The sequence below is a fragment of the Piliocolobus tephrosceles genome, chromosome 20 (assembly GCF_002776525.5).
Source record: "Piliocolobus tephrosceles isolate RC106 chromosome 20, ASM277652v3, whole genome shotgun sequence".
Classification (NCBI taxonomy): Eukaryota; Metazoa; Chordata; class Mammalia; order Primates; family Cercopithecidae; genus Piliocolobus; species Piliocolobus tephrosceles.
Window position 1 is genome coordinate 1,532,659 of NC_045453.1, and position 13,453 is coordinate 1,546,111.

Here is a 13,453-nt window from a genome sequence, read left to right on the forward strand (position 1 = left end):
GGGAAACACCCACACCTCAAAAAAAAAACAAAAAATAAACTAGAGCACGGCACTCTAGCCGTAGTGAGACCTTGTCTCCAAAAAAAAAAAAAAAAAAAAAAAAAAAAATTTGATTAAAGAAGAAAAAGGAAGGACTTGGAATGGTTTTTACAATCACAGGGGCAAAGTACAATGTGCAGTGCTTCAGCATTACATCTTTGGCCTTCATTCATTTGCTTCCCAGCTGGATGGTTATTTTATATGAGCTATAGTTCTATAGGCCTCCTCAAACCTCTCTTGTAAAGAAATTATTTGTATGTGGATTGAAAGAAACATAGGGTTAATTTCATCTTTTTTTTTTTTTAACATCTCATTCATTCATTCATTTATTCATTTTGAGCCAGAGTCTGTTACTCAGGCTGGAATGCAGTGGTGCAATCTTGGCTCACCGCAACTTCTGCCTTTTGGATTCAAGTGATTCTCTTGCCTTAGCCTTCCGAGTAGCTGGGATTGGCAGGTGGATCATTTGAGGTCAGGAGTTCGAGACCAGCCTGGCCAAAATGGTAAAACCCCACCTCTACTAAAAATACTTTTTGTTTTTTTTAATATGCAAACCCAACCACTCAATTATACATATGCTTCAACTGCAGCTTAGAACCCTGCAATAGTCCTTTATTTATCATGCACCCTCAGAAGGGTTTTTCTGCTTTGTTGTACTTTTTTCTGGACATGTACACACAGGAAACTTTCTGGCTCTTTAATAATCTCATGGTACTGTGTTTTGTTTTGTTTTCAGAACGCCCCATGCCTGTTTTTATACCAGTCGCATAAATAAACAACACCCAGTCTCACTGGACAATGATGGAAACTTTGTCAGCTGCACTTCATATATATATTTTAAAAATCTCTTGTTTAGAAAATAAATTGTGATTTTAAAGTAGAGACATGGGCCGGGCATGGTGGCTCACACTTATAATCCCAGCACTTTGGGAGGCTGAGGTGGGCAAATCACTTGAGGTCAGGAGTTTGAGACCAGCCTGGCCAACGTGGTGAAACCATGACTCTACTAAAAATAAAAAAAAAATTAGCCGGGCGTGGTGGCGTGCACTGTAATCACAGCTACTCAAGAGGCTGAAGCAGGAGAATCACTTGAACCCAGGAGCCGGAGGTTGCAGTGAACTGAGATTTTGCCACTACACTCCAGCCTGGGTGACAGAGCGACACTCTGTCTCAATAAATAAATAAATAAAGTAGAGGCAAGGTCTGTGAAGGAACCCTCTCAGTCAGAATCCTACACACTTGCAAAGGTTTGCCCACCTCAGCCCCTGTAGGACTGATCTGCGCAGACCATATTGCTAGCCTTCCATCACCAAGCTTTCACTCTGTCTCCCTTTCTCTCTCTTTGTTACTTTCCAACTACCAAGTTCAAATTCTTTTTTTTTTTTTTTCATTTCAACAGTTTTCTGGGGGAACAGGTGGTGTTTGGTTACATGAATAAGTTGTTCAGTGGTGATTTCTGAGATTTTGGTGCAGCCATCAGGGTTGATTTCTTTATTCCCACACCTCCAAACCAGGATTCTCAACTCTTTCTGGGTATTCTAATCACTTGGGGAGCTTTTGAAAAATCAATGTCAGCACCCCACTCCAGGCCAGTTATATCAGTCTCTGTTAGTGGACCCCAGGAGATCTTTCAAGCTCCTTGGGTGATTCTAGTATGCAGGAAAGGTTGAGAAACGCTTTCCCCAAATGCGTCCTTCCACTTATTCCAGCAGAAAGGTGTTTCATGTAGAAACAGGCAGCACCAGGTCTCAGCATCCAGGATACTCTGTCGTATTAAGAAACAGACAGGCTGGGTGTGGTGGCTCACGTCTGTAATCCCAGCACTTTGGGAGGTGGAGGAGGGCGGATCACTTGACGTCAGGAGTTCAAGACCAGCCTGGTCAACATGGTGAAACTCCATCTCTACTAAAAATACGCACACACACACACACAAGATTAGCTGGCCATGGTGGCAGGCACCTGTAGTCCCAGCTACTTGGGAGGCTGAGGCAGGAGCATCGCTTAAGCCCAAGAGGCAGAGGTTGTAGTGTGCTGAGAGCACACCACTGCACTCCAGCCTGGGCAATGGGAGAGAGACACTGTAAAAAAAGAAAGGAAGGAAGGAAGGAAGGAAGGAAGAGGGAGGGAGGGAGGGAGGGAGGGAGGAAGGAAGGAAGGAAAAGAAACAGGCAGTGGGTACCAGCCATGAGCATTCTTACTTAAGGGCTTGAAGCCAAGAGCATTCTTACTTACTGGGCTCACATTTCTGGGAAGGCTCTTGCCACAAATTATTTGAGGACCTTATTTTCTGTGTCCCAGGTGGGAGAAGTCTCTCAATTATCAGAGGGACCTAGAGTTCCCCCAAAAGTGGGAACTGCCCTGGGGTGACTACCTTGAAGCTGGTGGTGATGGAAGCATATTTGTTGTCAGCTGTCTCTGAATTCCCGATCAGGTAGTCCCAGCTGGTGAACATCTTGAAGCTGAATGTGAAGTTGTCACTCTCCCCTTCGCCTGTGCTTCCTTGGGTATTGCTGGCCATCCTGTAGGGCACACAGGACTGTTGCAACGTCTGCCCTCTTTCTGCTGTGTCACCCCCAGGGAACCTTGGCCTAAGCCAGTCTTGGACACAGGTAACAGATGAACAGGTAGCTGACATTCAGCAACAAAACAAGCCAGGCAGGGACTTGAACCAAGACAGCTTTTAGGATAGCCAGGGCACCTTTCCCCACAAATTCAGAGTCCCCTGCAAGCACACATGGTGTCAGTTAGGTAATAAAAGGCCTGCAGGAGGCAGGACACGTGACCATGTTTTCTTCCCTATACCTAATTTCCTGTGGCTTGACTCACCTGCAAATGCAGTTTGAGAACTCTTTACTGGGAGTCTATTCTCAAACAGGAGCATTCCCTTCTATGCCATCTATTTGCTTGGATAGAACATATGTATATATATATATTTCTGATATAAAATGCAAAACACTGAGGTGGCTGGTGCTATTTTGTTGTGCTACTTTTTTTTTTTTGGTAACAGAGTCTTGCTCTGTCATCTAGGCTGGAGTGCAGTGGCCTGATCTTGGCTCACTGCAGCTTCCGCCTCCCGAGTTCAAGCGATTCTCCTGTCTCAGCCTCCTGAGTAGCTGGGATTACAAGCACCTACCATGACACCTGGCTAATTTTTTTGTATTTTTGGTAGAGATGGGATTTTGCCATGTTGGCCAGGCTGGTCTTGAATTCCTGACCTCAGGTGATCTGCCTGCCTCGGCCTCCCAAAGTGCTGGGATTACAGGTGTGAACCACCACAACCGGCCCAGGACTACTTTTAATTTCAAAACCATCAATTACTTTTGCACCATCCTAATACAATCAGGTCATATATCCTTTTCTTAAGCAAGTTTGGCTGAAAACACTTTGGACCTTCCTATTTCATCCTACCTGTCTTCAACCTATGCTCCCTAGAGTTTGACCCTGTGGGAATCACAAAATTCCAAGCAGGTGTGCTGTAAGATACGGGGAGGGGTTTGTCATCTTCCCTAATATGTTGGCTTTCTGGATTTGCTGTTCCACAGGGCTTAGTCAGCTTTTTTGGTTTGTCACAAAAACATTCCATATTTCTATACTTATCTGGGGTGAGAACAGGGAAAAAGCAACAACATGGGGCTAAGAATAAAAGCACGCCTGTCTCCTTGTTCTTTTCCTTTTGCCTGATAGCGCTGTGCAGTCAGAGATCACCCAGTGGTCACTGTCGGGTGATGGGCAGGGCCTTGTGAACAGCAGCATTTCCGCCTGAGACCATGTGGTAGAAAGCCAAGCCCCACGTCCCCATTGCCCTTTCAGGGACTCTACCCAGGCTTCACTGTACCCAGAGCTCCACTCCTCTCCTGGAGACACAGCCACCCACGCTCTTTTGGGAGAAGTGACCCCTCATGTCTGTGCTGAAGGGAGAATGGACCCAGGTGGATAGGTTTGTGTAGGAGACAGTGCCTTCCACCCCGCAACCCCCAGCCACAGCTGATGGGGTCCCCTGATTCTGAAGAAGGCGATCAATCCATGGGCTGGGCCACGTTTTTTTCTTCAGAGAATATGAATTAAGTGTTACAGACATATTAAAAGGCCACTTCTGACCACAGAGACAAGTAAAGTTGGGGCCAGAGAGGCCACCATGGTTAATCATTGCCACATACATTTATTTAGTATAAGTTTATTGGTTGTATCTTTCTATATGCCAGCCTTGGTTCTGACACACAAGCTAGAGTTTGGAGGAGCAGAAGAGTTTTGTGGAGGAAGCTGAGCTCTGGAGAAAAGCAGAAACAGGCCTGACAAACCTCCAGCCCTACCTTACCAGGTACTATGCTCCCTCTCAAGCCACACTGGCCTTTTGGCAGTTTGGGGCAAACACTAGCCTAATTGCTGCCTCAGGGTCTTTGCACATGCTCTTCTTTTGTCTAAAATGCTGCTCCCCAGAATTTCAGCATGGCTGGCGTTCTCAGCCTCATCCAAAGGGGTAGTTTCAATCCTATTTCCCAGAACATCCCACATGACCTGGTTCATGTCTTTCATACCACAAATTATAATATGCATATGCTTTCTGTGTTCATTTCCTGTTTTCTCTCTGAATGCCCCACCAGAAGGGAGGTAGGCATAGAGTGGCCAGGGGAGTGAGCTGTGGCTATGAAGTCAAAGCCTGTGGATGAGATGGTCATACTTACGATCGAATAACAATCATCAGGCTGTAGCCGAACACGCTGACCCCCACCATAAAGTAAGCCATAGGCAGCCGGTACCTCAGCCATCCGATGGTCCTCTGGTTGTTGTAGTAGCCATAGAAGAGTGCAGAGTACTTGATATAGCCCTGGGGACAGCAAAGCCAAATGCTCTGGGTTGATAAGCTCAGAGCTGGTGGTCACCAGGCACGTCCATTCTACCAGGGATTTCTTTCTCAGAGTCTTAACCGAGTCTAAGGGGCCAAAGGAAGAGTTCTAGATGTGCTTGTTCTTCCCTTCACCTCCTCCAGTAGCTCCAGAGCCCCTCCATGTCTCCCCTTCTTTCTCTTCTTCATTCTCTCTATTTCCTCATTACACAGAGTACATGGAGACATGGGAGGGAGAGGAGGGTGTTGTTAACATTTGGGATAAAATCAGGGATAGGGGGTTGGGCGCTGTGGCTCACGCCTGTAATCCCAGCACTTTGGGAGGCTGAAGTGGGCAGATCACTTGAGGCCAGGAGTTCATGACCAACCTGGCCAACGTGGTGAAACCTCATCTCTACTAAAAATACAAAAATTTGCCAGGTGTGATAGCAAGTGCCTGTAATCTCAGCTACTTGGGAGGCTGAGGCAGGAGAATCACTTGAACCTGGGAGGTGGAGGTTGCAGTGAGCAGAGATCATGACCCCGCACTACTCCAACCTGGGCAACAGAGGGAGACTCTGTCTTAAAAAAAAAAAAAAAAAAAAGACTAAAGGAATCCTTAGTAATAGTATAGTTGGGAACCCCTCTTCCAAATAACTTTCTGAAGAGTCTCCAATCTGACTTTGAGAGTGAAGGATGGCAGCAGCAATGACTTGCTGTGGGAGGCACTACAACCATGCCTCCCAGCCTCAGCAAGCCCTTGGAGCTGCAGACTAAGCCTACAGAGGCATGGGGGTGTGAAGTTCACAAAGGAGGGAAGAGTGCTGTAGGCAGAGGGCCATAAGCAAAGGCAGAGAGGCAATGACAGTGTGTGATGCATGCAGGGACTTCCCCAAAGCTCGGTGGCATTGGGGCACTAAAGTGTGAGGTCTTACATGGACATGGGACTGGAGAGGTAGGGAGCAGCCTGGTCATGAACAGTTCTTTTGTAAACCCAATTAAGAACACTGGCTTTTATTCTGTTGGGAATGAGAATCAATGAAAATTTGAGGTAGGTGAGTGACAGGGCCAGATCTGCATTTAATAAAGATCACTCCAGCAACAAAGGGAATGGAAGTTTTAGGAGCCAAGCCAAGGCAGGGAGGAGAGGTAGATGATTCTGACAGTAGTCCCGGTAAAGTGAGGACATTATTCAAAGTGAAAGTAAAAGACATGGAAAAAAGCATTTTGCCTAATGATGGGATCCTATTTGATTAAAGCACTAGTTTTTCAATAATTAAGTCCACTGTTTCACACTTACCCACGCAATCTTTAGGCCTTACAATCACAAATGGAAGTTCATTGGTACGTTGGCAATAGCACCTTGAAATCCCGAAGGATGAAAAACTCCATGGCTTTTTCTTACTCAGTCCAGATATTCATTGATTCCCTTCCCAAATGGAATGAAAGCCAAGGTTCTTAATTGGTGATATGGTTTGGCTCTGTGTCCCCACCCAAATCGCATCTTGAATTGTAATCTCCAGATGTTGAGGGAGGGACCTGGTGGGAGGTGATTGGGTCATGGGGGCAGTTTCCCCCATGCTGTTCTCATGATAATGAGGGAGTTCTGGTGAGATCCGGTTGTTCTAGTAAGTGTCTGGCACTTCCCCTGCGCGCTCTCTCTCTTCTGTTGCCATGTAAGAAGCGCCTTGCTTCCCCTTTGTCTTTCACCATGATTGCAAGTTTCTTGAGGCCTCCCCAGCCATGTGGAACTGTGAGTCAATTAAAACCCTTTATTTATAAATTACCCAGTCTCAGGTAGTAGTCTGAAAATGAACTAATACAATTGGGTTTGCAAAAGATTTAAGAAATATTTAGTAGGTAGGCTCAGATTTAGTGGTTGGTTGGATGGCAGTAGGGGGTGGTTGGTGAGGAAGAGGGAGAAGTGTGGGATGATTTTCAGGCTTCAGACATGGATGATTGGATGAATGGTGATTCCAGTAAAGGAGACGGGAAAAAGAGATGTGGATTTTGGCTGGATAGGTGTTGCATTTGAAAAGCAATGCAGGAGAATTCACTTGAACCTGGGAGGTGGAGGTTGCAGTGAGGATTCAGTTGAAGATGTCATGTGAAACTTGGGGGAAGCTTGGAGTGGAGATAGATCTGGGGTCTTAATGTGGGAATGAGGAAAGAAAACCATACTGTGAGATCACCTTGCAGAGACCTGGCAGACAGAGAGGCGCAGTGGCCTCATGGGGAGCCCACATCCATCAGAGTGTGGCTGGAGAGAGCAGTGCATGAAGGAGACCTGGGAGGACTGTGCAGAGACATGGTTTGCAAGCTCATTTAGCTTAGTGCTGGGATCCTCTTTTATTAAAGCAATGGTTTTTCAATAATTACATGCACTATTTCATACTTATCCATGCAATCTTTAGGCTTTATAATCACAAATGGAAGTTCATTGGCATGTTGACAATAGTACCTCAAAATCCCAAAGGACAGAAAAATCCATGGCCTTTTCTTCCTCAGCCCGAGGCACTGTCTTTCTGGGAATACTCCCATAGGGCATGCCCATCAGTACCTTGTGCAGAAACACAATGACACAAGTATGAGTGGAGGAAATACAAACACACAGAGACATTCATATACTGGGGTAAATGCTTTCCTTCTCCGAGTGGGCCACACCTGTTTTCTTCTTTTTTATGTACTTATTAATTTAATTTGTTTTTGTTTTTTGAGATGGAGTTTCATTCTTGTCACCCAGGTTGGAGTGCAGTGGCACAGTCTCAGCTCACTGCAACCTCCACCTCCCAGGTTCACATGTCCTGCCTCAGCCTCCCGAGTAGCTGGGATTACAGGTGCCTGCCAACACACCTGGCTAATTTTTGTGTTTTTAGTAGAGACAGGGTTTCACCATGTTGGCCAGGCTGGTCTTGGACCTCTGACCTCAGGTGATCCACCCACCTTGGCTTCCCAAAGTGCTGGGATTACAGGCATGAACTGCTGAGCCCGGTCCTATTTTCTTCTTTAAATAACATTGATCGCATTCTTGATTTTAAGAGTAACACGCACTCATTGTAAAAAATGTGAAAAAGTACAGAAGAGTGTTTCTTTTCTTTTCTTTTCTTTTGAGACAGGTTCTCACTTCATCACCTAGGCTAGAGTGCAGTGGCTCCATCTCGGCTCACTGCAACAACCTCTGCCTCCCTGGCTCAAGTGATCCTCCCACATCAGCCTCCTGAGTAATGGGAACTACAGGTGTGTACCCCCACGCTCAGCTAATTTTTTGTATTTTCAGTAGAGACAAGGATTTGCCATGTTGCCCAGGCTGGTCTCAAACTCCTGGGCTTAAGTGATCCTACCACCTTGGCCTCCCAAATTGCTGGGATTACAGGCATGAGCCACTGTGCCCAGTCAGAAGAGCATTTTAAAAATTACCTGTCAGCGCCAAAACCCAAAAATAATGACTGTTAGAGATTTATATTTTCTTTCAGTTGTTTCTGAGTGCTATATATATTTTAGTCTAGTTATTTAGCCTAATATTTCTTTGTGACCGATTTCCTACATCATAAGGTATTTCCCCAAATAAAATGACTTCAAAAATATCTAATAAAAAATATGTACAAGAAACTTACTTAACAAATCCCCTATTGTTGGACATTGAAGTATTTCTAATTCTATATATGTATATAATTCTGTTATTAATATCCTTATACATATGCCCTTATTCATATCCTTAATTGTAAAAAAAATCAGAAATGGATTAAATTTATATATTGATCTTGGAAGGGTTGACTTTTTAACGAGATTAAATTTTTCCTTCCAAGAATATATCCTTCCATTTATTGTCTTATTTTTGTCCAGTAATTATTTATAGTGTTCCTCATAGACATATTCTGATTTATTAAATGTATTTAATACATATTTTATAGATTTTATAGATTTATTGCATATATTTATTGCACAGATTTATTGCATAGATTTATTGCATTGTGTCAAAATTTTAAATTCTATTGTTAAGTGGACATTAAATATACAGAGAATCACTGCCGTTTGTCTTTAAAATGACTCCAGTCATCTCAATATACTTGTTTATTAGATTCTAGTAGTTTTTGATAAAATCATTGGAGTTTTTGGGGGTTTACAATCATATCACCTGCAAACCAAAATAACTTTGTATTTTTTTGTACAAAGTGTATAAGATGTTAATTTTCCTGACATTGCATTAGGTGGTAGAAATTAATATTGAAAAGTAGTAGGGATAGGGATATACCATGTTTCTTTTGATTTTTGTAACACAGGCTTTAGTATTTTTCACCGTTTAATATAAAATTATTTTGTTTCTTAATTTATAGGGTCTTTATTTTTAGGTAATTTCCTTTTATTTCTTTTTGTTTCTCTGTTTTAAATTTATTTTCTTATTGGGGAATATGTTATACATAAAAGAGTATATGTATAATAGATATGTATAGTTGATCATAATACAAAGGAAATTAACTGCTATATATCCACTAGCTAGCTTAAGAAACAGAAAATCTCCAGGCCTTTATAATATCCTGGATAAGCCCCTCCTGAATTATATATCTCTTCCATCCTAAGATGCAACCAAGATATAGTATATTTTGTGATAACAATTCCCTTATTTTTCCTTATATTTAACTCATTTACTGTTCAGTTTTGCCTGTTTAGTTGTGCTTTAGTTTTGCCTGTTAAATGGAATCATGCATAAATATTCTCATATGAATTGTTTTTTTCATACAACATTATTATACTTTTGAGATTCATTGATATTGACATGTGTAGCTACAGTTCTCTAATATTCACTGCTATGTAATATTGCATTGTATGGACATACTATAATGTATTTACACAGTCTACTCTTCATAGACATTTGGATTGTTTCCAGATTTTGCTATTAAAAACAATACTGGTGGCCGTGCCTGGTGGCTCATGCCTGTAATCCCAGCACTTTGGAAGGCCAGGGCGGGCAAATCACCAGGTCAGGAGATCAAGACCATCCTGGCTAACACAGTGAAACCCCGTCTGTACTAAAAATACAAAAAAAAAAAAAAAAAAAAAAATTAGCCGGGCATGGTGGCGGGTGCCTGTTGTCCCAGCTACTCGAGAGGCTGAGGCAGGAGAATGGTGTGAACCCAGGAGGCAGAACTTGCAGTGAGCCAAGATTGAGCCACTGCACTCCAGCCTGAGAGACAGAGGGAGACTCCATCTCAAAACAAACAAACAATACTGCCAGTAAAAGCAGGGGAAGTTGCTTTGGACAAACTCTTTCACTGAGAACAACTAGACAAGTGGACAATCATGACTTGTGCTGCCAAGATCCAGGAGATAAAGAAATTCTGGAGAAGTAATTGTGCATTGTTGTTCCCCATGAGTTATTTGCTTATTTCAATCACAGCAGCTAAAAGATAAAGGATGCAGCAACTTTGGAATAGTCAAAGGGGTGAAGAATGAAATGAAAGTGAAATTTAAGGACAAATAGGTTTGGGAGGCTGAGGCAGGTGGATCCCTTGAACTCAGGAGTTCAAGACCAGCCTGGTCAACCATGGCAAAACCCCATCTACACACACACACACACACACAGACAGACAGACACACACACACACACACACAAGGCAAATGGGGAGATATCTGGAAAAAGCCCAAGCTTTTAGTTGAGGCCTGGGAACATTTTACTCAGAAAGTAAAATTAAACAAAAATATAGACCATCTTGGTTAGTTCTCCCACCAGAGGAATAAGTAAATCTCAATAATTGCTCACAAACAACGCCTAGCACTCAGTCAAAAATAACTAGTTATAAGAGAAGACAAGCCTTGATCAAAAACTAAAAGAAAAATTAAACAATAAAAACAGATTCACAGGAAGTCTAGATAAGGGAGCTGTCAGTCATGAGCTTTAAAATAAGTTTGATTAATATGCTTAAGGAAGTAAGGGACAAGATGAATCATTTTGGCAGAGAACTGGAAACTATAAAAACAATCAAATGGAAGTTACAGAACTGAAACATGTTATCACTGAAATTAAAAGCTTGGTGGACAGATCTAAGAACATATACAGAGAAGAGAATGGCTAAATTTTAATATAGGGTTTAAAAAGTCGAGACTTAAATATATAGAGAAAAATGGAAAATACTGAAAAGAACATAAGGCATACATGGAAATACAGAGACAAGGCTCACTGAGACAAGAGACACACACACAGAAATGCACACACATATATGTAGTCCCAGAAGGAGAGAGAAGATGGAATGGCACAGAAACAGTATTCAAAGGGATTATGGCAGAGAATTTTCCCAATGTGACAAAAAACAGTTTAATATTTAGTAAGTGCTACAGATCCAAAGCTGGATATCTACTGCTTTGGATTTCTATTGCTGTGTAATGAATTACCATAAAGAGAGTCTAAAGCAACACCCATTTATTAGCTCACAGTTCTGTAGGTCAGCAGTCTAGCATGGGTGGCTGGATTCTCTGCTCAGGGTCTCACCAGACTGAAATCAAAGAATCAGCAGGGGCTAAGGGTCTCATCTGTGGTCTGGAGCCCTTTTCCAGTTCACTGATTGTTGGCGGAATTTATTTCCTTGTGCTTGTAAGACTGAGGTCCCTGTTTCCTTGCTGGGTGGCAGATGGTGGCCATGCTCAGCCTCTCGAGGGCTCCCACATTCCCCATTACATGGTTCCCTCCATCTTTAAGCCAGCAGTAGTGTGTTCAGTCCTTCTCATGTTTTGAATGATCTGTGACTTCTTCTGCAACCAGCCAGAGAAAACTCTTGGCTTTTAAAGAGCTCATGTGATAAATTAGGCTCACTCAAATAATCTTGGCGTGATAACTCATTCCCAGGTTCTGTCCATACTCAAAGGGGAGGGGATTATACAAGATTGAGGGTCATTTAGGGTCATTCTTAGAATTCTGCCTACCACATATACAAAAAGCAACAAATCAACAATGACAACAAAAACTTCACTTGGGGAATTGGGGAGATTGGGAAATGTTGCTCAAAGGATACAAAATTTCAGTTAGATAGGAAGTATAAATTCAAGAGATCTATTGTACAACATGTGACTATAGTTAATAATAACGTATTGTATACTGGAAAATTGCTATGAGAGTAGATTTTAAGTGTTCTCACCAAAAATAAATAAGTATAGGTATATGAGGTGATACATATGTTAATTAGCTTGATTTAACCATTCCACAATGTATACACATTCCAAGACAGCATTTTGTACAACATAAATATATGCAATTTATATTTGTCAATTAAAATAAGTAAATTTTAAAAAATTCACCTAAACCTACCACAGGAAAATTTACACAAATTCTTCAAGAGAATAATAAAAAAAAAAAAATTTCCAAATCACTTTATGAGGTCGAATATTGATCCCCAAATATGATAAGAACATTATAAGAAGGATATTTACAGTCTAATATCTCAAAAATAAATGCAAAAATTCTAGATAAAATATTCACAAATCAAAATCAGATGATATATGAAAAAGATAATCCATAATAACCTAGTTGGGTTTATTCCAGGAATGCAATCTGGTTTAACATTTGAAAATATATCAATATAATTCACCATATAACAATCTTAAATTTGTATGTGCCCAATAACATGGCAGCAACATATATAAAACAAAAAATAATAATTACAATGAGAAAAAGACAATAGCAGGAGATTAAATTGATCTCACTCAGCAATTGATCATGCTGCTCTAAAATTAGTAAGATTATAGACAATTTGTAGAATACAAGTAATATTTTGAACCATGCAAAAAATATAAAAATTGAGGAAAATTAACCATATTCTAAGCAAATAAAGCAAGTCCTAAGTAATGAAAAAGTATCAGTTTCATACAAAATATACACAATGATCACATAAAATTATACTAAAAACCAGTAAAAAATGCCGCTAATCTTTCTGTATATTAAGGTCTTGAAAATATATTCATAAATAACTTGTAGATCACAAGGAAATTAGAAAATACCTAAAAATAAATAATGGCAATGTACATTAAAATATACGGAATGCAACTAAAATGGTATTGAGAGGAAAATTTATAAATGGGTGTTGTGTTATTGATGTCATTTGGATGTTTGTCCCTTCCAAATCTCATGTTGAAATATGATTCCCAGTGTTGGAGGTGGGGCCTGGTGGGACATATTGGATCACGAGGGCAGATTCTTCATAAATGGCTTAGAACCATCCCCTTGGTGATAAGTGAATTCTCACTCAGTTAGTTCACGCGAGATATGGTTGTTTAGAAGTCTAGGACCTCCCCCAATCACTCTCTTGCTCCTGCTCTCGCCAGTGATGTGTTGGTTCCCTTCACCTTCCATCATGATGTAAGCTTTCTGAGGCCCTCAACAGAAGCAGATGCTGGCACTTTGCTTTCTGTACAGCCTGCAGGACCATGAGCCAATTAAACCTCTTTTCTTTATAAATTACCCAGCCTCAGATATTTCTTCATAGCGGGACAAGAACAGCCTAATACAGTTATAGACTTGCTATGGACCAATAACTCCCTTGTACCTCCCATTTTTCTCCTGTTTGAACACAGACGTGTCTACAGCATTCATCTGAGGCCTGTCCC

General features: G+C 41.6%; 1 protein-coding gene across 1 annotated transcript in view; it reads right to left on the reverse strand.

Annotated features, from left to right (window-relative positions):
• TMC2 (transmembrane channel like 2) overlaps positions 1-13,453 on the reverse strand; it is a 106,458-nt gene that overhangs the window by 44,194 nt on the left and 48,811 nt on the right. The window contains exons 8-10 of the mRNA XM_026455222.1: positions 7,323-7,421; positions 4,722-4,864; positions 2,411-2,558 (exon numbers count right to left, since the gene is read on the reverse strand). Coding sequence (XP_026311007.1) covers positions 2,411-2,558; positions 4,722-4,864; positions 7,323-7,421 — 390 coding nt within the window. The remainder of the gene's footprint in view (positions 1-2,410; positions 2,559-4,721; positions 4,865-7,322; positions 7,422-13,453) is intronic.